At 36.7% G+C, this 25,315-nt stretch overlaps 1 protein-coding gene across 2 annotated transcripts in view; it reads left to right on the top strand.

Annotated features, from left to right (window-relative positions):
- The window catches only part of fstl5 (follistatin-like 5), a 173,560-nt gene that overhangs the window by 56,182 nt on the left and 92,063 nt on the right, over nt 1-25,315 (top strand). For both annotated transcript variants that reach the window (XM_079838564.1, XM_079838563.1), the window contains exon 5: nt 24,178-24,374. In XM_079838564.1, coding sequence (XP_079694690.1) covers nt 24,178-24,374 — 197 coding nt within the window. The remainder of the gene's footprint in view (nt 1-24,177; nt 24,375-25,315) is intronic.

Here is a 25,315-nt window from a genome sequence, read left to right as displayed (position 1 = left end):
CAATTTTTTTAATAAATAAAGTTTAAGTTTTATAAGCACAAATGCTCGCCTTGCTCTGTTCAGTGATGCGCGCTCGTGACGTCACGTAAAATGAAATTACGTTGAAAAGGTCACGCTAGACGCAGGCGGGAGTACCGAGTCAGTGTTTACAAATGAGCGGAAGGAGGACCGTATCCACATATTCAAACGTCTTTGCGCCTGCGTCTAGCGAACAGACTGAACAGAGCAAGGCGAGCATTTGTGCTTATAAAACTTAAACTTTATTTATTTTATTTTTAAAATTACAGATCGTTTCGCTAGATAAGACCCTTATTGATCGTCTGGTACCGTTTGATGTGGTTTAAAGCCCTTTTGAAGCTGTACTGAACCTCTCATTTGGACCTTGAACCGTTTGGAGGCTATTGACTTCCATTATATGGAGAAAGATCCTGAAATCTTTTCATCAAAAATCTTCATTTCTTTTCGACTGAAGACAGAAAGACATGGATATCTTGGATGACAAGGGGGTGAGTAAATTAAAAGCAAAAGTTTATTTGAAAGTGAACTAATCCTTTAAGGCCACCTACTATAAAGTGGGACCCATTTTTTATCTTAAATATATAGACATGTGTTTGTATATATATATATATATATATATATATATATATATATATATATATATATATATATATATATATATATATGTTCACTCAACTTACATCTTTTTGCTTTGACTCAGTTAAGATTTATTTACTTAATCTACTAAGTATGTTCAACTTAAAACTTTTAGTTGACATAGTTAAAATAGTTGATCCAACAACTTATTTCAAGTAACATGGACTTGCAAAGTTTAGTTGAAATATGATAACATACATTTTCAAGTTATCTTTACTAAAATTGTTGATCATTGAACTTAATTTGGCATATTTTCACAACTTGCAATAGCACATTCAACCAAATAAATAACAGATTTTCCATATAAATGATTGTATTGTCCCTTACAAATCAATACATGTTAAGGACAACATTAACATATTCAAAGGATTACCATGAAAAAATAAAACTTAAAACACATAAACAACCTTTTAACTGTAAAATACAGTAGTAGTTCAGAATTCTGAATATTTGTAAATACAAACTAAAAAGTAAATATATACATAATAATTAAACACAATACACACACATATGTAAACTCAAACTTTTATTTTGGATGAGATTAATCATGATTAATCGTTTGTCATCACAATTATGAATTAATAATTCATATTTGTTTAAAACAATATAGTATTATTACACAAATAATTACAACTTTATTTGGAAATATGATCATGATGATGTTCACTTATATGTAAAAAACTAAATGCTTTACATACACACAAGCACAATGGTTTGATGGTTTGTTTGGTGGAGCTCGATAAGGGTGTTCAGTTTTTATATATTCAGTTTTATATATTCGCTTCAGGGTTGTTGTTGCAGCTGACAGTTTTACTTAAAAAGGGTTTCTGTGCACCTCAACAGGATTTCCTGGAATTGTAAATCTCATCATCAGCTCAAGCGATTAATGATAATGCGGAATGTCATCCGCTTTTTGAAGTGCTCTCCTTGCATCTGATTCTGGAGGCTTCAAAGTCCTCACACTTCTCTTTTAATAATAAAGGCAAAGGTGTAATAAAGGTGTAAAGGTGTAGTCGTAAAATCTGGTAGCCACTTTTAGGCGAGAAAAAACCTGGACTCCTTGATGTGCCCCTTATGATGAAACATGTGGGAAAATTAGGAAAAGTCTTAGTCTGTTCTACTTTTTTTGGTGATTTATTTAATAAGACAAGAGGAGTGGAAAGAAGATGGATGGCACAGTTAGTGGAGACATAACATTCAAGATAATTGACTCATTGTCTTGATGGAGAAGCTCTGTCCCAATTTAGATCTCCTAATTTGGTTAGCCGCCCAAGGAATATGATATTATTTCGTCACGGACATACTTTGGTCTACGTGTAGATGGATGGGAGATCTCACCTCTCTTATTGCGCTGGAATGAAGATGAATTATGTGCATTTAGCCATAGTGATGTTTGGTTGAATTGGTCTGCTTAAAGGAAAAAAAGTCAATGGCCCATTTTGTGTTGAATTGCTGTCATATGGGGAATCGAGGTTCGGAATTGTCTCATGGATCTTTTCGTCTAGAACCCGACGGCTGCTGTCATCAATCTCAGCAAAGCAGTGAAATAGGCTTGGGGAGGACAATTGCTTCTGCCTAGCTAGAATGTTGTAACACCCTGCTAGCTTATCAGTGAGAAAGATGAATGTTCTGGGTGTTACCCGTTACAGTCAGACGTTGAAACCTCTGGAGATTTTTGGGGGTATTATTGTGAGCTTGACTTCCAATCCAGAATTGGATTGTGTGTTGTGCAGAATTTAAATGGGAATGCATTTTAAATTCTAAATCAATTCTAAATCAAGTTACATTTGAATTTGGAATGGATGTAATATATTAGCATGAATATAATTAATGCATTCATTCACTTAATGTGTTATATTATATTTAAAGTGCCACTATTATGCTATTTTAAAGGTTCCTAATTTTGTTTTGGAGGTCTCCAACAACAGGTTTACATGCATTAAAGGTCAAAAAACACTTTCATTTTCATTTTCAATGATTCTCAAACGACTCGTCCAATTAGTCTCCCTAATGCTGCCTTCACTTGCTATCAGAATTATCGTAAATATTTCCAAGGTTTCCGAGGTACAAATTGCACAAGAACGCCCTCTGGTGTCGTGTTTACCACTGGGAAATTCGGAAATAATTTTGATACCCAAATTCCCGAGATGGCCGTGCCATAAACTTTAAACATGGTGGTGGGGAGAACTACTGCTGTGACAGGCATGATTTATTAGTTTTTTCCCCCCAAAACAACTGGATCGTCATTAATGTCATTAATGTAGCGCATATTTACATATACGAGTAATCATTTGAAGGGTATTAGATATATTATACACTGCGAAAATAGCCTGCATTTGACCGCAATTACAGAATCTGGTATCGTAAATGTTTATATGGTTGTCAGTGCATGTGACACTACATATTATTTTGGTTTTAATAAGATTTTCCCAATAAATAGGCAAGAATGGTGTCCTCCATGATTCCTATTCATTCCAACAACAAGGCACTTGAATGCAACACGCTCGTAATCACGACACTGAAGTGGGAAGTAGGACATTTCCGATAGCACATGAAGGCAGCATAAATCCCTCCTTTCCGCAAGCCTGCTCTGCTCTGATTGGCCAGATGGCCCAGTCGTTTGTGATTGGTCCACCGCTTACAGAACTTTTCGTAAATGAAACACCTATCACCATAACTGAACTTCAGTTCCATCTGGAGGCTTCCTCAGTCCTCAGCGATTGTACACACTGTAAAGACAGTAACAATGGCGTCAATTTTACTATATCAATCCGAGCGCCAGTTCGATGATGAAACATTGGAAGAACTAGTTATTCAACCTGAACCTCTATCGCAAGGATGACTTGAGCAGGACGTTTCTCTATGATACGCTATTCGTTTTGAGGTACATTATGAGAAGTTGCAACTGTAATTCCTCACCATCAGCATTAACAAGTGTATGTCCATCAACAATTGCAGTGCTTACATTAGCCGTGAATGACTGATGTAACATTAAAGTTTGTAAAAAAAATCTTCCTTGAAGTAGTAAGAATGACAGACAATCTGCATTAATAGACAGTTTTAGGTAATAGTGGCCCACAGCTGCTTAGCAGAAGTATTTCATTAAGACAGTAATAACGTGAGTTAGCCAGAGACCTACACAATATAACACAAAACGATTTATTTTGAACCCTCGGAAGAAAATATATTCATTGATAATTAATCATACTTATAGGCTGTGCTTCTGAGGAGCAAGCTGGTCCAAATAAACTGGATACTGACCCATCTTTCAAGAGAAAGCGTTTTGCGAATCTTGCGTTAAAATCTGAGATTTGAGAAGCAGCCATCAGTAAATTGACATAAATTGGGTCAATTTGTTCCTGAGTGGACAAAGGTAGATAATAAGCGGGCATTATACAAATGTGTTACGCACTGATGTGTAGCCATAACTGATTGGGATTCGAACTCCTGACACCCATTTAGGTGGTTCAGAATGGATTCTTTCTTTTGGGAGACAATAACTTTATTTCTTGTGCAATTTCGACTACAACTTTGCAGAACGTTTACATTCACAAACAGCTATATTAGCTACAAACTGCATGAAAGGAGATATTCGAAAAACCATATTAGGAGTGCTTTAATTCATTAACTTCCCAATTCTTCAAAATAGGCACACATCGAAACAGAACACTTCAAATGTCTCTGTTGTGTCAATGGGTTGCATTTCTTGCAATTCAGTAAATTCCTCTGCCTGTCACACTTGTGCAGCTCTACACAGTCAGTGAGAGGTCATGTGTTCATTTCCCTAACTCCAACACTATACTCCAAGTGCTCGAAGGCATTCACTCACCTCTCAGATTGTGCAGAAGAGTTCAAGGAGAGAAACGTTCAGAAAATGCCTGCAGAAACGTTCAAGGAGAGGATGTATATTTGAGGCAGGGAAGCAAAATGCGCTTTCCTGTGATCCTTTTTATCTATAGAATCACAAACTGTCCTCCTACACTATTTGGAGTGGAGGAGATCAGATTGGAAAAAACTTTCACACATTTTTAAAAGGGCAAGGGATTGTAGTTTTGTAATATGTCACGTCAGTCATTTTAGCTATCAGTTCGCTGTGATAGCTAAAATGCCATGGTAAGGAGGACTGTAGATGATCTTCTGGTGACTGTATGCCTTTGTTCTTATATCATGGCCTCAACCGTCACTCTGTAATGGCAGCCATTCAATGTTTCACTCCCTTCCTTTATCCATCAAAGACAGATTGTGCGGTGCATTATGGTTAACTGAATATCAAATGTCTTCACAGCCAGCATGAAAATACTGTAGAGCCTTTAATGTTTATGAGGTGATATCAAGCACTGTGACACGTGACAGAGTTATTTTGATCTGCTGAGATAAAACACTTCTGCTCTCCTTTGATTGTCACGGCTATTTCATGTTTTTATGTCAGCCTTCAGAGCGCATTAATGGTCACGTGTTCATTACTCTCTCCGTGTGGGCAATTATTTTGCAGAAAGTTCACCATGCACACACATGCATGTATATATTTAAGAAAAATATATCATATTTATATATAAAATATTTATATATAAGATAAATTATATGAATATATATACAGTATATACATTCAAATATTTCTTAAATATATACTTAAACTTAGTGTGCATTTATATATACATAATAATTATACACAGTACGCACAACTTTTATTTTGGATTAATTGGGATTAATCAATTGCCCAGCATATATATACTGTATGTATATTGATAATAAGAAGAAATGTTTCTTGAGCACCAAATCGGCATTATAGAATGACTGAACAAGACCGGAATAATGACTGCTAAAAATTCAGCTTATACCATCACAGGAATAAATATATATTTTTTAAATATATGAATATTTTAAATAGAAAACCATTTGTATATGATAATTCACAATGTTACTGTTTTTATTTTTTTTTATCAAAGAAATGCAGACTTGATGAGCAATTTTGAAAGGGGTGATGAATTGAGAAATCTACTTTCCCTTGAGCTTTTGATTTATAAAAAGGTCATGGTAATATAAGAATATATCGAGCCCGATCTCACGAAAATGCATATAAATAATACGAGTGTGCAATCTCGTGGAATGTATCCGACAAAATGAGTTTTGGCATGCATATGGTACGCCGTTTTTCGCGTGCATATGATACGCACTTTATGGCTTATTATACGTACGAACCCCCCACCCCCTACCCTCACCCTACCCAAAAGCGTGTCATATGCACGCCATAAAGTGCGTATCATATGCACGCGAAAAACTACGTAGCATATGCACGCCAAAACTCATTTTGACTTATACATTCTACAAGATTGCACACTAGTACTTTTGATACGCATTGTCATGAGATCGTGTTGGAATATCCTGTAAGTTTCAGAGCTGAAAACTTCCTTGTTAGTCAAAGAAACGCTTTTATTGACACCAGGCCCAGCAAACGATCGATTTCAGAATGTGCCAGGCTATGATATCAGAGTGTAGTGAAGCGCCGCCTCAACAGAGGAAGAACAACGCCTGATTCTGTAGCCCCGCCCACCGACTCGTGCCACTGGCATGACAGCTAAGAGCAGCATAGAGCTAAACAGCATCGAATTTCTAAGCAGTAAACATACCACATAAGCTTTTCGGATTCGGATTTTTAAGCATTCGGATTCCAATATTATGAATGCATGGATGAACTTTATTTTTAATGAATATCCAGCTCACGTGGGGAAGACATTGCACGTATGTTCATTTAACCACAGAGACGTTTGTATCTATGGATTATGAGTACGTGTCTAACAGAACATACCTTAGCACGCTGTCACAAGCTGGAGAATACTTTATTTGTGGTGTTCTTGGTTCATTACTGTCTTGATGTGCGTTGTTCACTCTCTTGACTCGATATTTGAAGGCGCGCGTGTGTGTCTGTGTTTGTGTGTGTACGGTTCGTGGTTATATTCATCGATCGGGCGGGCCAAGTAATGTTAATAAAAAAATAACATTCTAATCAATCGTGGGTGGGTGAGAGATGAATCATTATGTTTGTTTGATAAAGACATTTTGCGAGCCCTGGCTGTGGGCTGGGCGATTCATTCCGGTTGCCGTTTGCCACACGCTGTCACTGACAGGGGGAGCAGAAGCTCATTAAATATGCAAATCTTATCCAATAGCCGTGGGCGTTTACTTCCAAGTCTTCAGTGCGGTACGCCCATCAAAACTGAGCGTGTCTTGAGAGAGCCTAAAAACCAGGTCAGAAAATATCCTATTACTTATTCATTATGATGTTTAAGAAATGTAAAAACCACGCAAACGAAATAAGTTGACCTCAGACAACAGTATAAAAAAAATTTAAAAGCCAGTTCATGACTCCTTTAAAAAACATAAAATAATCATGCCAACCCCAAGCTTCTTAATGATAGTGTGAATCTATAGTGACTGTGTCTAAAATCCAGCTCGTTATTAGACACTTCTCACATTTCACATAAGACTGTTGTTAGGCATATTGTGAATACACCCTAAAAAGCCCCTGAATGTCAGATTAATACATTACAAAAGCAAAGTGGCTGGGAACTTTTTTTTTCCATTTAAACCCAGGATGTTTGTTGCAGTTCTCCCATAAGGCCGATGTGAAGAGTGTCTGCTGGACAGCCCTATCAGTTTGACTGACAGTCCTTCCCAAACAGCCAACACAAAAAGAAAGCATGAGTGAGCGGGTTGCCAATACCACAGATTACTTCGTTTATCACCAGCAGTCTGATTACACACAGGCCCAATGCCACAGTGGAGCGAGCCCATTTTTGGACACGCATTAAATGAATGGGGTGTCCTGTGATCGTCAAGAATGCTGAGATACATAGTGACTTTTTTAGGCCATGCAGCTTTTGTTTTGAAGGTAAACCAAGGACAAACTATAACCATTGAAGTTTTAAGATGCATCTTTAGAGATTGTCAAGCAAACATTTTTTTGCGATTGTTTTAACATATTTGTAACGGTTTTCTCATCTCATGTATGTGGACATTAATGAAGCACATTAATGTGTGTGTGTGTGTGTGTGTGTGTGTGTGTGTGTGTGTGTGTGTGTGTGTGTGTGTGTGTGTGTGTGTGTGTGTGTGTGTGTGTGTGTGTGTGTGTGTGTGTGTGTGTGTGTGTGTGTGTGTGTGTGTGTGTGTGTGTGTGTGTGTGTGTGTGTGTGTGTGTGTGTGTGTGTGTGTGTGTGTGTGTGTGTGTGTGTGTGTGTGTGTGTGTGTGTGTGTGTGTGTGTGTGTGTGTGCGTGCTTTGGGTCAGTATCTACAGTAATTGATTTTGTGTGACCTTAACCTGGGGGTCTGGTAGAGGGATTGATTGCTCTCATTGATGAGCTGTTTGGTGTGTGTGAGTATGTATGTATGTATGTATATATATATATATATATATATATATATATATATATATATATATATATATATATATATATATATATATATATATATATATATATATATATATATATATATATATATATATATATATATATATATATATATATATATATTTATACATTTGTAGAACAGGGTGGAGTAACACTTAATTTCACAAAATGCTCTGTTGAATTTCTGTGAATTGCAAATCAATAAATTCCTTTTCCTGTCATTCCCATTCCAATTACAATACTACTTTCTGTTTCCAACTCAAGAATTAAACATTTTGCTTAATCAAAGAAAGAACACTATTTTGTTCATCTGTGAATGTAAGAGGCACTAGTCTTAATTAATATCAAAGTGAGACAGTTGGTTTGTCGCCCTGATTATTCACAATGATTGTTTTTTGTTTCCTTCTGCTGGCTAAAACTACAAGATCAGGATGCTTTTTGTTTCTTCTTCTGTCACAAATGCATTCTAAATTCAATAGATGGTCTTTATTTGTCTTTGTCTTGTTTATCCCCTCTTCTGCTGATGTTATCAGGTATTATATCTCTTCTGTTCCCTTGTCTTCAATGGCAGCATCTGTCAACAGCAACTCTTGACCACAACAGCGGCTCAGTCTGATACCAGTGCCAAAAAAAAGGGCCCCACACAGAAGGAAAGAAAGGCAGAGCCTTAAGAAATCTCTCTGTCCTCCTCTCATATCTAGCTTCTTTCTGTCACCAACCGTCAGGGTGGCCGGCTCAGCCGAGCCTTGCCAAAATATTGTTCTTCTTGACGAGATGGCCTTGTCAGCCTTTCACTCGTTATATCTGTCAAAGTCAGTTCCTCTGAGTGTGTACGGGACCTTCAGCACTTAAACTGAGAGTTTCGCTTCCACCGACCTTGCTAAAACCGGCTGTAGTATGCATTATTTGAGTATAGGGCTGTGCAATCAAATTAGAATTGATATTGTGATGCGGCCTTGTGCTATTATTAAACTGTGAATGTCAAGATTTAATTGAAGGGGTCATGAACTGCATTGTTTTATTGTTTTATAATGTTTCCTGGTGGGCACTTATAATGTTAGCATTAAAAAAAAATAAAATAAATAAAAGGCATCTTTCCTTAGGCCTCTGATTTGAGCTCTCTGTTTGAAGGGGCATGTCTTCAGTGTAAACACCCACTGCTGTGATTGGCTAACATCTTTCTATATATATATATATAATGTATTAGTGCTGTCAATCGATTACATTTTTTTTTTTTTTTATTAAAAATTCTGTAATTAATCGCAAATTTTAAAAAATATTTTATATTGTAATAATTTCACAGTTACTCTCCAAATTAATGAAGAAACAACTTAAAATATTTTTAATATTTTTTTTGTATGGCATCTTTTTATGAATGAAGGCCAGTATCACTGATACTAATACTGTCTCCTCTATGAAATTGATTTGAAAAAAGAAAAAGAAAAAAAAAACATACATTTAAAGCTACACTGTGTAACTTTTTTAGTTTATTCTTAGCTAAAAACACTTAGTGCTTTCAAAAAATATGTGCTCATTAATGTATATTTACTTCTTTCAAGTAATAAAGTATTCTCGTAAGTTTATAATATGCCATTGAAAATACATACGGAAATGGGTTCGAATGCGGGTCGCCATGTTGCCCCTCCATCTTGAAAGTACATCAGCCAAAGAGGGACATACCCGTGAATTCAAGCTTCGCTTTTCGCGTTTTAACACTCGATGGCACCGTGTCGAATGTGGACGAGGTCGAACTGGAAGCCATATTAATCTTGGACTAAATCGGCCACCGTAGGAGTTAAAACGAAATCGGAATTGAGAGGAAGAGAAACTAATATTCACTGGATGGTCATATACCTTTTAACCGCTAGATGGGGAAAATATCACACAGTGTAGTTTTAATCAATAAAAAAATCAACATTACAGTATATTTAAAATCTATCAATTTCCACATTTATTAGGCTTTTAAAAAAACAACAACTTTTAATTTAAGTGAACTTAAAATAATCTTCACTTAAACCCATTGTAATAAATATCATATTAACCTGTGGCCTTCCTGTCTAATGTCTAACAGAAATACAGAAATTTAATAAAGTTATCAAACATTTTACAGTCTTAACTGTATAATTTATGAATAAATATAGATGAATCCTTATTAAAGCTACAATTTTCTCTGTTACGTTTGTTCTTTGATTAACGTGACATCATGATTGATTGCTGTCACTTTAAGATCTGCCAAAAAGGAGGCGGATCTGACACGCATCTCATTTTCCTACAACTCTTTAAGTGCATGTAAGACGTTATTTAACTCATTTAAGACTGCTCTGAATACTCGACAAAGCGGGCATAATTCTGTGTTATTGTTTGTTCAAGTGCGAAAGAGAACTCGTGCTGTCTGGCATGCTGTCTGTGCGCATGATACTGTCTTCTATGCGTTGTGTGTGTGTATGTGTGTCAGGAAATTCTTAGACAGCACTTTCTCTTCTGTCTTGTCGCACTTGAATGGTTTAAGAGAATTTGCATGAAAAAGAGTGTGTATGTAAATGTAACGCTAGCCAAAGGATGACAGAAAAAAGGATGCTGCGTTAATTGCGTTAAATATTTTAAACGCATAAAAAAAAAAAAATCGCACTAATTTTGACAGCACTATATATAAGATACACACATATATATATATATATATATGTGCTGACAGCAGACAGTCTGGACTCCATCACAGCTTTCGTTGGTCAAGGACCACCCAAGAGGTCGTTTGGCTGACACACAACCAATCACAGTTTGTTTTCATGTTAAGGGGCATGAAAATGTTAAGTCGATGTCCCGGCAATAACAAATCAGCGTGCATCTTTAAATTATTCATTCAAGAACGTGTGATCTTCACATACTTTTGAAAATCCAGCGTTTAGTTGATCCTGGTAAGCGCTCATTTTCACAGTTGTAAACACGACGGTGTTCTTCCACAAGGGAGTTTGGCGTCACTGCATTTGCACTGCAAGAACGCAACACATGCGGATTCAACCGATCAGATAACGACTTTGAAACTCCTGAAGTGTTTCCAGAAAAGTGTGCATATGCATCAGACGTTTAACGGTCCGTGGGCGTGACGTCTGAGGCTGAGACTATGAAAGCTGCTGCTGTTTCAATGTGATTGTGTTAAATTTTTATCATACCGTTGTTCAAATTGCAATTGCTATATTTGTCAAAATAATCAATTTATTTTTACCAATGTTTGCAGCCTACTTGACACTCCAGAGCTTAACCAATTCAAAACATAAATAAATATATAAAAATGGTTATACTCCTTACAGCTCAAGATAGACTGAGAAGGAGAGAGAGATTATTCTGTTGCGGTTTTAGAAGACTGATAATAAGACCCTGAGCTGTTTTAATGTCACTCTCACCTCCAGCCCAAAGAGAAGCCACATCCGCGTCTACCGGCAGGTAATGAGCTCCTCAAAGGTGCACCAGCGCCTGCGAAAGTGAGAAATCAGAGATAAAGGGACAGGGGTAAGGAAGGAGAATAGAAAGAACCTGTGACAGGAGAAAAGAGACTGTGGAAATCAAATTAGAGGTGAAACGGGAGGAAGACAGCTGGAGAAGATGACTTACTTTATGTAGAATAAAGCAGCACTACTGAGACACAGAGAGAGACAAAAACAATGAAGACGAAAGAGAGAGGGGATAAAAAACAGGGAAAAGGACAAAACACTAAGGCAAATGCAAAGTTTTCACTCGCACATCACTCTAGGACAGCCTGAATAATAGCCTGCCAGCAAGTTGTAAATTTGTCATTGCAACAACTCATATAGATATCCAGCAGCAGGTAGATTGTTATTGAATGCGCTGCCTGTGAAATTCTCCAGCGAGATGTTAGGTGGTCAGGCGCAGCGCAACAGAGAGAGAGAGAGAGAGAGAGAGAGCAGACTTTACAGCCCACTGCGTTCACACGTCCATTCCTGCAGCGCCAAAACTTGACAGCAATGGCACTAGCCCTGCCCTTAAAGACCGGAATCAGTGACCTCAGACTGAAGCAGAGACTGAAGCCGGGTGTGTATTTGATGTATAGAGCATGTAGAGTGATGTACTTTGAGAACAGAGAGGCAAGTCAGCGCACAGAGACCTTGATCTGGGCTGCTCACAGGGCATCAATACAGCAGTCCAAAAATATCTCAGGTTTCACTGTGGTGATGCACAAAATGTACAGAAAAAGAGAGACACCTAAAGAATTTGAGGAATTGAGGAGTGTACATAAACCATTTTCAGCTGATTTTAGGGTTAATTTAGGTTAATTAATCTAACATCGTTAAAAGTTAAAATCAGAATAAAAATCCCATAAAATCAGCACCTACTCACAACTCAAAACTTTGCTTTTATAACACAAATTATCAATTTTCATCACAATCTCAGACTGTAGTACTGGCAAACAAAATATTAGTGTGACAAATAAGTTAATGAAACCCAAGAAAGAATACTGGTTGAATGCCTTGGTTTCCTAGTCACTTCCCTTTAAAAGGGTGGTTCACCAAAAAAAAAAAAAAAAATACTCACCCTTGTGCCTTTCCAAATGTTTATGCAATTATTTGTTCTCTGTGAAACTTTGATATATATATATATATATATTTGTCCATACAGTGAAAGTCGGTGGGGTCTTGTGTTGTTTTGGACCCAATTGACCATTCGCAAAGACCCACCCCCTTTAGTTACTGTTGCTATGTCCGACAAGCCATGGCGCTCTCACACCACACACGTTCTCACGTAGAGAAAATAGCCTACATCGCGGAGCAAAGAGGACACTGACAACACGCCTACAGACAGGAAAGAGCAAGTTACTTTTGATATGAAACAAAGTGTAAACTTTGAAATTGTCATTTTTTAAAAAGAAATTTAAACAATAAATACCATTTTGTGGCTCTTTAATGTGTCGTGATCGCTGTAGCGCCTGAGTTAAAGCTGCTCGTGAACCGATTATCTATTCCTTCTAGTTCATTTAGAAGCACAAAATAAATATGAATGAACACTAAAAGAAATGTTGTTTCAACCGCGGAAAGACGTCAGTGAACACCGTTTTTCCAAGTTCAATTCCACCGATGTTAATCTATTACAGTTTTTCTCAGTCGCTTTGGTACATTTCTCAGATCAGAATTCAAATTCTCAAAGCTTCCTGTTCAATCTTCACATCATTGTGTCACTTGTGCACATCAAAAAAGCAGTTTCTCATTTCTTTGAACAAGTTGCAAATGCTTGTGTACATCCATGCAAATGATTATGTACAATTCTCTGCTGTTTCCTACATTATCAGTTGCTTATGTTATGTTGATCAAAATGTATTATGATGGGTCTCTGTTGAATAGTCTCACCCCCCACAACATTTAGGCATTAGTTCATAGCATAAGTCTTTACATGCAAAATGGTTGAACAAGTTGTCATAAAATGTCAAGCATATTTCTACACATTTCCGTTAGACGTTCATATTTCTACTTTTGTTTTTCTGGGTTTTTTTTCTTTGTGCTAGGCAGTGCTGTCTTTTCCTTTCTGTATCGCAATGACATGGTCTGTCAACAAATTACAGTACAGACAGTAAAAGCATAAATGTGAATCTTGTCCAGTCTCTTGCATTCAAACTCCTACATACACTAAGGTGTAACCTACAATTTACAATAACTGTCATCAAAATTTTAGCCATATTTACATCAGAACATCCCTCCAGAGTACAGTTATATTGACAACATGACTAAGCAATTTGACCGTCTTATCCGTACACAATGACACAAGGACTTGTCATTCTGATGGCACTGACATGTTCATTGACACAGATATTTACTTTTGAGAGATGAACTAAGGATTTTGAGCTAGAGACTGGCTTTTGCAGGTAATCCATGGTGTTTTGCTATTTGTACGAATTGTTTTGAGAAATGCACTTACTGTTTTGCAAATGTCGAGGATGATTCGAGAAATGTACCAAAGCGACTGAGAAAAACTGTAACTCTCCTGACTGCTTTGTTGGACAAAACGGCAGATTCGGCGATGTGATTAGTCAGATCGCCTGTCAATCAAACTTGTGGCGAATGGTGAATTGTCTTTCAATGTATGTACAAAAACAGTTAAAACTTTATTCAAAATATTATATTTTGTGTTCTTCAGAAGGTTAAGTTTAAAATTATATGAAGTGAGTAAATTATAAAAAACAGAATAAAATAATAACAGAAAATGGGCAAAAAGGCGGGACGTGGGCGGAGCTGAAGTGACGCGATGACTAACAGACAGCAGATAAATGGCTATCCACCTGTCACTCAAAGTGGCCACGCCCTTAATTATGCAGAACTTTAAGGCTTTATATAATGTAAACAAATGAGTTATAAAAAAATTCACCCCCCTCACAGTTGTCATGAAGGGCAAAATTAGCCATATAGACCAAAACCACAATTTGTACCAGGCTGTAAACATGTTTTTTTTCTGCTGTAAAGTTGGGCATTTTAACATGGGACTCAATGAGATTCTGCTCCTTCTGGAGCCTGTCTCTAGAGGCCAGTCGATAAATTGCAGTTTAAGTCACTTCCGTATTGGCTTCAAGAGAAACTGCGGGAGGTTGCCGCGTCGAACACATAACGGTAATTAATATGATTAACCTTTTGCTTGACAACGTTATCAAACAGCTAATAATGTGTTGCTAATGTTGAACAATCCATGATCGCAATCTCAGTCTGCATTCTAACAATCAGCATCCTTAGAAACGCTTTAAATGTAATAGAACATTCGTGGAGAAAGGCATATAGTACGTCATAATATACATCATATACATAATTCACCCGCTATATTGCTAAAGTATCCGATTTTTCATAACAACAGAAAAATATACAGGGATGGCTTGTCTTGAGACTCCCCTGCTTCGCAGCATAGTAATAATGATATTCTAAAGCCCACCCGCATGTTGATGTATTTGGATACAAGGTAGTTTGTGACATAAGAAACACCAGCAATTTTGCGTTTTTGAGAGTGTGTTTGGATCACTGCAGATTTAAGGAGAAAATACTCAGCAATGGTGTTGACACATGGTTTGTCTGAAAGCATATTAAAAACACCACATACCAACAACATTAAAAACTTGATTTTCACCACATGGCTGATGAGTGATCTCAGCTGAGTAATGATATTTTATCTGTAATATTTCCCCAAAATAATGACATCCGAGGTCTTCAACACTGCTCCCGGGGACCTACTGTCCTGCATAGTTTTGCTCCAGCCCTAATCAAACACACCTAAATACTAATCAAGCTCTTCAGGATTGCTTGTAAAATCACGAGCCAGGTGAGTTGAAGCAGGTTGGAAATAATACAGGACAGTGGTTACCCAGGAGCAGCGTTGAAGAATTTACAGCATCTTTTATGCCTGTTTTTTTATTATTATTATTTCTTAATTAATTATCCAAATGATTAAATTGGCTTGTTAACGTTAATGAGCCCTCAAGCTGTTTTTTTTATTAATGCCACAATTCTAGACCCACCATCGGACAGGACTGAATTTCATCTGATCTGACTAGATTTACTGGAGTGGTTTTCAAAGTGAATCAGGGTCCCATACATCACACAAAGTGGATCAAACATGCAGATATGAATGCAGGTGGCCGTCTAAACCGATTTCAAACGGAGAGAGATCAAACCTGCTTTTCCTCTGTGTCATTCCTCTGGGCTGCCTGGACGTGTCAAGTTTTGCTTCAAAGTAAACCACGCAAGCCACTTGAGATGGTTTTATGGCTTGTACTAAATATCTTTGTGCTTATTGCTGCATTTGTGTGATGGGTATTTTGAACCTTTTTTTAGAGGCAGATGGTGAAGTTCAGGGTTGTGCGCTATTCAGAACTGAATTGAGAATGCATTTTAAATTCCAATGTGTTTATTTAGCAAACCCCAAATTTAAATTTAAGGACATAAAATTAAAGTTAAATTCAAAGACATTTTTAACAAGACATGTCAAGACAAACTTTGAATATAGGGTAGACAAAGCCTTGTTTTTCAAGTTTAGAATGACATGATGGTGAGTAAATAATAGAATTTTAAAATAAAATTATTTTGTGTTGTCTGGAGTGAACACATTTTTCCTGACTATATTTATCCTATAAATTATTACCCCTAATATAATTAACAGCATCTAGCCACAGTCTGTTAGACGCAGCCTTACACTTTTATTTGTCTACGTGTCTTGAATTGCCCATCACATTGTTTATCGCAGCTCCTCACTTTTGCAAAGTAATATGATGACCCAGAATTCCCATCAGAAAGGGCAACCAGCCGTAGCACGCTTCTCGCTGGGCCACGGGTCATGACCATCAACTGCACGTCCTATGTGAGCAATGCCATCATACTTCCATTTATTCAGGAACACACAGGAGGATGAATCTGGTTTCTTGTTAGACATGGACGGAGTACTATTACCACCGGACCTGACGCACACACTCCCTGCGCATGTTTACTGAGATGAGAAACAGTTGCATGATGGGTCCATTATCAGTGACTTTCTGTAGCACTAGAGGTCATGGTTGTGTCGTACATTGGACGACGGATATATTTAATAGCCCTCACCCATAAGAAAACCTTTGAGGGATGAAGGTTGGACAAATAAAGACAGGAAGGTCATTGTAGAACTTTTTAAATGTGCTTCTCTTTGGGAGAAAGTTGCATAGATTGATCAGTTGGAAACAATGGTCTTTCTTATTTTTGTTTTTGTTCTTGCAACACTCTCAGAAAAAGTGCAAAAATTGTACCTTTAGGGGTACAACAGCTTGTCACTGGGGCAGTAACAGTAGTCTTTGTACCTTTTGTACACATAAAAGGTTCATAGTAGGTACTAATATGCACCTTTTGATGGTGAAAAAGGTACAGAGATGAACTTTTAAGGATACTGTCGCAGTGACAAGCTGTTGTTGTCTGGCTATCACCAGACCAAGCTCAATTTAAGATTGAACATTGGTCTGGGGAGTCTGCTATGTATTTTCTACTGCACAAGAGGCGTGATAAACGAGCATAAATTAAATGACTCTGTATGCAATTGGATAGTCCTTCAACCAATCAGACCACAAGAGCATAATTCAAATGAATCTGCACACAATTGGATAGTCCTTCAACCAATCAGGCCACAAGAGGCGTGATCAACGGGCAACAACCCATCGCTTCTCCATCCGTCATCGTGTTAAACCCGCCAATAGCGCGCCAGGTGGATAAGCCAGTCTGTGATTGGTTCCCGCAAAAGTGTAACAGAAGCAGTAGGAATTAATGTACAGGTTTCCAGACTGAGTTGCAGGGCGAAATCAAATCGCCGGCAGATCAGGCTGGGTTTACCCAGTCTAAAGCTGTTGTACCCCTAAAGGTAAAATTTTTTACACATTATTTTCTGAGATTGTATACTTAAAACCTGTTTCTGTTGGGCAGATGTTTCATCCACCTTCTGTATAAAACACCCTACCTACTTTATGCACTGGCTCACACTGTGGCATTCTTGAATATGTCAAGTTTATTATGATTTTAACCCTATTTTTGTGAAAAATGTTTTCATGAGCAATCTTTCATAATTTAACATACCGTTTTTTCCTTCATATTGAGAAATGGGGCATTTGAATTGGCATATGCCATGAAAAGATGGACAATCTCATGAACAGAGGACATGTTGAAATGTCACATTTACTGTTTGTCCAGTCGCCCATGTTCACCTAAAACGTGACTGTCAGTCTGAGCAATAAACACTGTCCTTTTTTAAAGCTGATTTGAAGCAGTTTATGTTGTCTGGTATGCAAATAAATAAGAATGGAACTGTAATTACTTGTGATTGTGTCCTAGATAAATCAGCAGTCTTGGAGAGATTGTGGATTCTTTATGATTTTACTTTTACAGTATTATGGCTACCGACCCAAATATTTACAATGCATTTCCTAAAAATGTCAACAAATTATTTTAGGGGTTTATTTTTTATTTTATTTAGACAATATAGTATACAATTTGAATATCTGCCATTTATTGGTTATCAGCCATAACATGAAAATAATTATTGGCTTACTAGTTTTGCATCCCTAAATTTCATATAAAAACACTAGTGATGCATCTGTGGGTCGGACGGGTCAAGTAATAAAAAATAACATTCCAAAAATTGCGGTTGGTTTCAGGGTGGATGAGAGATAAATCGTTAATGTGTTGATTTTAATAAATAATTGTAATGTGAAGGTTGGGTGCGGATATCTAAATCAGAGAAAATCATAGGTGATTCGTTTTGATGTTAGAGCTGATCCGCACATCTTTAACATACACACATTCAAACATATTGAATCCTGCGTTGTACAGTTTTTTGAGGACCTTTGATTGTTCAAACTGTTTTTTGGGAAGTTAAATTGACCTCTTGAAACTCTGAAAGCATTTAGCCCTGAAGAACAGTAAATACAATAAATGCTGCAAATACTTAAGCTTTAACGGAACAAAAGAAAAAGAAGGTACCTCAAGATCACAAGAAAAATGTGTGTTTTCAAGTAAACAAAAGACAAAAAAAAATGTATTGCATGGCCTCTGTGGGTCAAGTAATAAAAATAACATTCCAAAAATTGCGGTTGGTTTGAGGGTGGATGAGAGATAAAACGTTAATGTGTTGATTTTAATAAAGAACAGAACTGTCATTTCACAGTCAAACGAAACAAGCGTGAACAAACTGTCAGTCAGTAACTTTTGTGTCAGTCAGTAACTCGTGCTTTCAGAGCTGTGCACTTTCATTGACTTGTGTAAGTTAAATCTCACTCATATTTATAGCTCCTCTCTTAATAAAACAAGCTGTGTTACTATGATGAATGATTACCTCAAAAATGTAGATCTGTATGTGCAATGTATTTATCTAAATTAAATACACATCTCTCGCTTTTACTCACACGCCAGCATTTTACTCGCTTTTACTTCCCCCTCTGTGTGCCATATAGGTTTCCGATCCCTGTTAGGCTATTAAAGAAATGTAATTTCGCCAAAGAAGAACTTTTGCTTTGAATAAATGTTCATTAAAAAGCAGCCTTCAGTGTAATATGTTACCATAGCATCGCGTATAACACTGAGAATTTGAATAATTGTAATGTGAAGGTTGGGTGCGGATATCTAAATCAGAGAAAATCATAGGTGATTCGTTTTTTAACAGCAGATTTGGGCGATGTTAGAGCTGATCCGCACATCTTTAACATACACACATTCAAACATATTGAATCCTGCATTGTACAGTTTTTTGAGGACCTTTGATTGTTCAAACTGTTTTTGGGAAGTTAAATTGACCTCTTGAAACTCTGAAAGCATTTAGCCCTGAAGAACAGTAAATACAATAAATGCTGCAAATACTTAAGCTTTAACGGAACAAAAGAAAAAGAAGGTACTGTAGGTGTTTTTTGTTTTTGTTTTTTTTGCAAGATAACTCAAGATCACAAGAAAAAATTGTGTTTTCAAGTAAACAAAAGACAAAAAAAATGTATTGCATGGCCATTCTGTTTTTGAGAACAATCTTTTTTTTTTTTATTATTTCCTCCAGTTTCACTATAATATCTCTCAGTAGCGGCTTCTGACTAAATGTAGATAGGTGCAGATTCTGGGTCTTGGTGATAGAATAATTTTGGCAGAGGCGTTATTAAGCCTGATGGTGGCGCTCTAATGTTGATTGACAAGCTTGAAGTACACAAGACACATGCACAGAACTCTACCTTAGAATTTCCCTAGTAATTGTTGCCTCAGAATGTTGTTTTAGAATATTATAAGTCGTGTAGGAATTCCAGTGAGGAAAAGAAAGGCATGTCTATTCTCATAACAAATATAAAACAAACACAACAGAACGATATAAAGGCTATTCACATGAGCATGTTTAAACTAAAGGAATAATACTTGTATTAATTTGATACTCTACTCCACATAAAAAGAAAAGACAAGCCAACTAGTTACTGACCTTATACAGACTAATGAAGCACATTGATATTGTCTTGGTCTGGAGCAAAGTTTATGTATGGTAACAAGAAAATAAGTTTGGGAAATTGAATCTCTGGTGTAAATTTCCACAAACAAGATAACTCACAGCTTCAAAACCAAAGGACACGTGGATGGGCTCCTGTTGAAACACCGCTCATTCAAGTAGCTCTGATTCTATAGATATCTCGATGCTTTCCACACATTTCAGAGTTTTGCCTTCTGCACGGTAACAACATTGCTGGAAACTGTACACCTGTCAAATCACAGGTGGATGATGCAGTATGAATATTCCCCCAGTCACACATCTGCAATTCTGGAATATGATAGAAGACATGCCGTTCTTCATTTCCCGCCGAGCCAAAAAATGGGAATGCTAATGTGCCGCGTGTGCAAACGCGCTCTCACACATAGGTTTGACGACACTGACCTTCATCTCCTCTGGGCAAGGTAGTCGGTAGACAGCCATTTATCTTTTATTCATCCTGCCATTTCTAAGGAAGGAAGCTTTCCTGCCACGGTGGCTTGTCAAAGTAGAGGCCATTTTGTGATGTGTGGCACGCTTTGGCTGATCAGCACGCATGCACACACCAGGATCAGACATATATATTCATATTTCTCAGTATATCACACACACACATTGCAGTTAGTGGTGCAGTCATGTGGAGATGAGCTGTGAATGACTTGACATCTGTCAGTGAAACTAGTTTGACAGTCTTTAAAACAAGCTGCTTTACCTCAACCTCTTTCTTTCTCCCTCTTTCGTTTCTGCCTTTCATTATCCATCTCTTATGCTCCAGAAACAACATCGGTATTCTCACAAGAAGCCACACTGCACCACCTGAGCTACATATAACGACAAAAACATCTCAAATATTGTCAAATGCTTTTTGACAGGACTTCCCAGCCATTGTTTCCAGCAACTGTTTTAAGTCCCTATGCCACCTTTCCAGGACTTTCTCTGACACGATTGCTAGAATAACGTGCAGTCTGTCCTCCTCTGCTGTGTTTGCATAACACCAAGCAATTCTTCTGCATCCTATCAGCATTGCCGAGATAGAAATATGGCCTTTTGTCTTTTTTTTTATGGACATAATGATTCAGCTGTTTAAGCATTTACACTAGCCGTTTGTATCATCATATGTACTACCACTAATACATTCTGTTCTTGTGATAAGGAAAGTCGTCTAAAATCAAAGATCATTTGAATGATTAGTTCACACAAAAAAAAAAAGAATAACAGTTCAGTACAACCGTTCCAGCCTGTATGTTAGTGGTGGGGTTGTTCATTGACTCTTTCTGCAAGTTACACCAGTGGGTAGTCTTCATGAGTGAGTCATTTAATCCTTCATTTCTTCAGAAGCACTGATTATTCAGGAATGAAACACGTGACTGTTGAGTCATTGAATAATTTTTTCAACCATTTTTTTCATCTTCCAAAAATGCTGATTCATTCAGGAGTTAAATAAATGAATCATTGAATCATTTGTTCAAAATGCCAAATCATTCAGAATTAAAGAAATGCTACACTACTGTGTGTTGCTCAGAGATGTACAGTAGTTCTGTTTTGATACAGAGGTTTTGTTTAGAACTATTTCCATTGACGGAACAAAACAGACCCAGACAGCAACATAGCGTCGGTCCAGATCCGGCCCACATCTGTGTGGATTCCACGTGTACCAGATGTGGGCTGTATCTGGGCCAACATTATGTTGCTGTCTGGAAACTGCCAATATTGTATCTTATATGTACACTCTAAAAAATGCTGATTTAAAAACAAACCAAGTTGGGTTGAAAATGGACTAACCCAGCAATTGGGTTGTTTTAACCCAGTGAATAATTTTGACAGCACATTTTGATTTAGTTTTAGTCATAGTCTTTTGACTAAAATGCCATTTAGTTTTAGTCATATTTTAGTCACCTGAATTGTTTTTAGTTTTAGTCTAGTTTTAGTCGACTAAATATCATAAGATTTTAGTCGACTAATTCTACAGTAGTTTTAGTCTCCTAAAATCGAATGAGTTAAGTTCAATTGTAATATATTAAGCATTTAAGCATTACATAACCGACTGTCACTTGAACTGACATTTTGACATAATTTTGTTTTTGACATTAAAAATACACAAAAGAGAGCTCAAATCACTTTTTTTTGTTTGTTTTTTAAAAACATCTATGTAGTTTTTATAACTTTTGTGTTTCTGTTTTAGTTAGTAGGCCATATCAGTTTAAGCTATAAAGCTTCAAATAAGTTTGTTTATTTATTTTTTTTATTTCTGTTAACATTTATTTAATTTCAAGTAATGAAGATTTTTTTAATGGTTTTAGTGAACTATCTGATACTTTATTGAACATGTGTCTTATACTGGTCTTTCCCCCTGACTATGAATTAAATGGGAATTAAATTAAATGCAGTTTATTGTGTAACCAAAAACGAATATATAATCGTGACTTTTAATTATAAACAAGCTCGAAATACACATTGACTCTTATTTTGAAATGTTTGCGCCTTACTATTGCAGTTGCAGGAGCTCACTCAAGTTCAGATGAAGGAGATAAAATATGCACTGTTACAACCGTCTAAAACATTACTATATATTACTATATAAACAACGTAAAGTAGACATTGTCATTATTCATCGGCATTAGTTCATAAACAATTGCCTGGCATAAATGTGCGCTATTCATTGATTGTGAGCCGCTCTGGAGCGCTGTATTGGGGATGCGTGAGCCTGTAGAACAGCGGTTAGATCAGCACGTTCAAATCAAATGTGTGCATCTGTTACACAGGATATATCAGTTCTGACTGGATCTCTTCCCTTTAATCGACCCTCCCTAACATTTTCGTCTCATTTTTATTTGTTGACGAAAATGACAGTAGGTTTTCGTCATCCAATTTTTATTTAGTTATTGTCTCGTTTTCGTCAGTGAAAAAAGGTCGTTGACGAAAATTATGACGAAAATTATTTGTCAACGAACACTGGTTTTAACCCAGCGGTTCGATTAAATGTTTGCTTAAAACAACCCAATCGCTAGGTTAAAAGAACCCAATTGCTGGGTTTGTCCATTTTCAACCCAACTTGGGTTGTTTTTAACCCAGCATTTTTTTGATTGTAAGGTATTCAGAACTCTATGTATATAGAACTGTTGTATTCACCTTATCTTTAACGTAAAATATTTGCTATCATATTTTAAGTTATCATCGTAACCATAAACACGCTGGTTTGTAGCGCAAAAGGTTTCTCATTAAGCACTTTGCTTTTCTTTTAGTTATTTATCTATTACGGCTAATGAATCGGAAGTCTCACACATTCACAGAAAAGAGCTTACTTCTGCGTTGCAAAATAAGGTGAATAAAATTGACAGAATATCAGTATGTGGTTATGCCATAGGCAGATATTCACAGTCATACTGATACTCATAAAAACAGCAGAAATATATTACTTATGCTCGTTTTATATCGCTTCTGTCTACAGTATATACACATACTGTACACACAAATTTTATAGTGTATTTGTACTATTTATTTATAACCTGGTTTAAAACATCATTGGAACCCTATACTTGTTATCTAAAAAGCCAAGTAATTTATATGAATGTTTCAAGGATTATACATATATTTTTGTTTTTCACACAGTTTACTGTGATTTTTAAAATACTGTAAAAGTCTGATGTATCAGATATGATGCATTAAAATATTATAACCAACTAATGCATTTTTTGTTTAGAGTTTGAAAGAGCAGAGATTTTGTTTTGAATGTTTCCAGTCAAGAATGCATTCAGAATCATTATTGACATCATTGTCATTTTTCATCCCTGTATCTGGTGGAACATGATGCCAACAACACCAAGGTTGAGGGTTTGATTCCTAGGGAACGCAGAATTTTAAAACATTTGCTTCAAATGCACTAATAATTAACTTTTGATGAAAGTGCTTGCCAAATGTATAAATGTAAATCCCTTTGGAAATCTTCAAGTTCGTCTGAGATGCACAAAATCTGCAAATTCTCATCATTTATTTACATGACAGACTTGTTAGATTTTCTCACATGACCATTTGTGAAAAGGGCTTTATATTGCCACAGTATTGATGAATTAGTAATGCTGCAGAACCACAAATCCATCTCCATATACACTGATCTGACCACCATTTCTTTCACAGATGATAACTGTCGTCTGGGAGATTATAAAAAATTGAAGACCAAGATGTTGGACTTGCACGCTCAGAGGTACTTGACCTCTGGTAACCATGGCAGCCATGAGAAGGATATGGCAACTAGGAAGCATCTGGTGGACATGATGTTCAAGCGCTTTGACGCAGATGGCAACGGAAGAGTTGATAGCAGTGAGCTCTCACAGGTAAGACATAACAAGAGCATAACAAAATCACTCCCTTTTCTTTCACCTGTTTAATTGACGTTGCAATTAAGTGGTGTATTTTGACCTTAACGTGCATCTGTCATCTTATTGACCATTTTCAAACCAACAGAAGAGGAAAATAGATAAGCAATAAACAATAAGGATGGATTGGGGCCAGAGTCAGAGGGTTTTGGGCCTGTTGAGTGAGCTGTCATTCATCAATTTAAACCTTTGCTGTGTTAATCTTTCATACATGTTTTATGCCTTGCAAATGAAAGGGATGGGATTTTTTATATATATATTGAACGTCATTATGGAATTATGCTGAATTAAATATGTTGCCAAGGTAACATCTAGCAGCTAACATATACACTCCCGGGCAAATAAATCCCAAAATAAGGCCAAAATGGCTAAACACTAAGATTTTAATTGTCTTAAACACAAATTATTTGTCAGGAAATTAGCAAATGCACTGATTAAAAAGCCCTTGCTGTCTCAGGAAAAAACATCAAAGACAGAATGTAGTTGTTGGCAGAAAATGAGAAGTTGTGTGTGGAGTGATGAATCACGATGAAACACGAGTTGTATGGTGATGCTCCAGAGCATTGTCATAAAAAATCTGGTGAGAAATATAATAATAAATGCATCTCTACCACAGTGAAGAATGGAGGAAGATGTGTCATTGTGTGGGGAGCCTTTATAGCTGCTGGTATTGGTGAGCTATACTTAACTTTGAAAATTCATTTAATTCTTTGGAGTACAGGAGAATATTGCAGAATGGCTTGCTTCCGAAAAGTTGTTATTAAAGAGGAATGATCAGATTATATTTTTCAACAATACAATTCTCCTGCCTAAATTGCAAAGACAACCAAGAAGTGGCTTGAGAACAAGTCCATTATTAGCCTCATGTTTTGGCCTGATGGTCAGAGTCCAGATTTAAA

This window comes from Gobio gobio (assembly GCF_949357685.1).
Source record: "Gobio gobio genome assembly, chromosome: 16".
Lineage (NCBI taxonomy): Eukaryota > Metazoa > Chordata > Actinopteri > Cypriniformes > Gobionidae > Gobio > Gobio gobio.
This window is presented reverse-complemented; position numbering and strand designations above follow the sequence as displayed.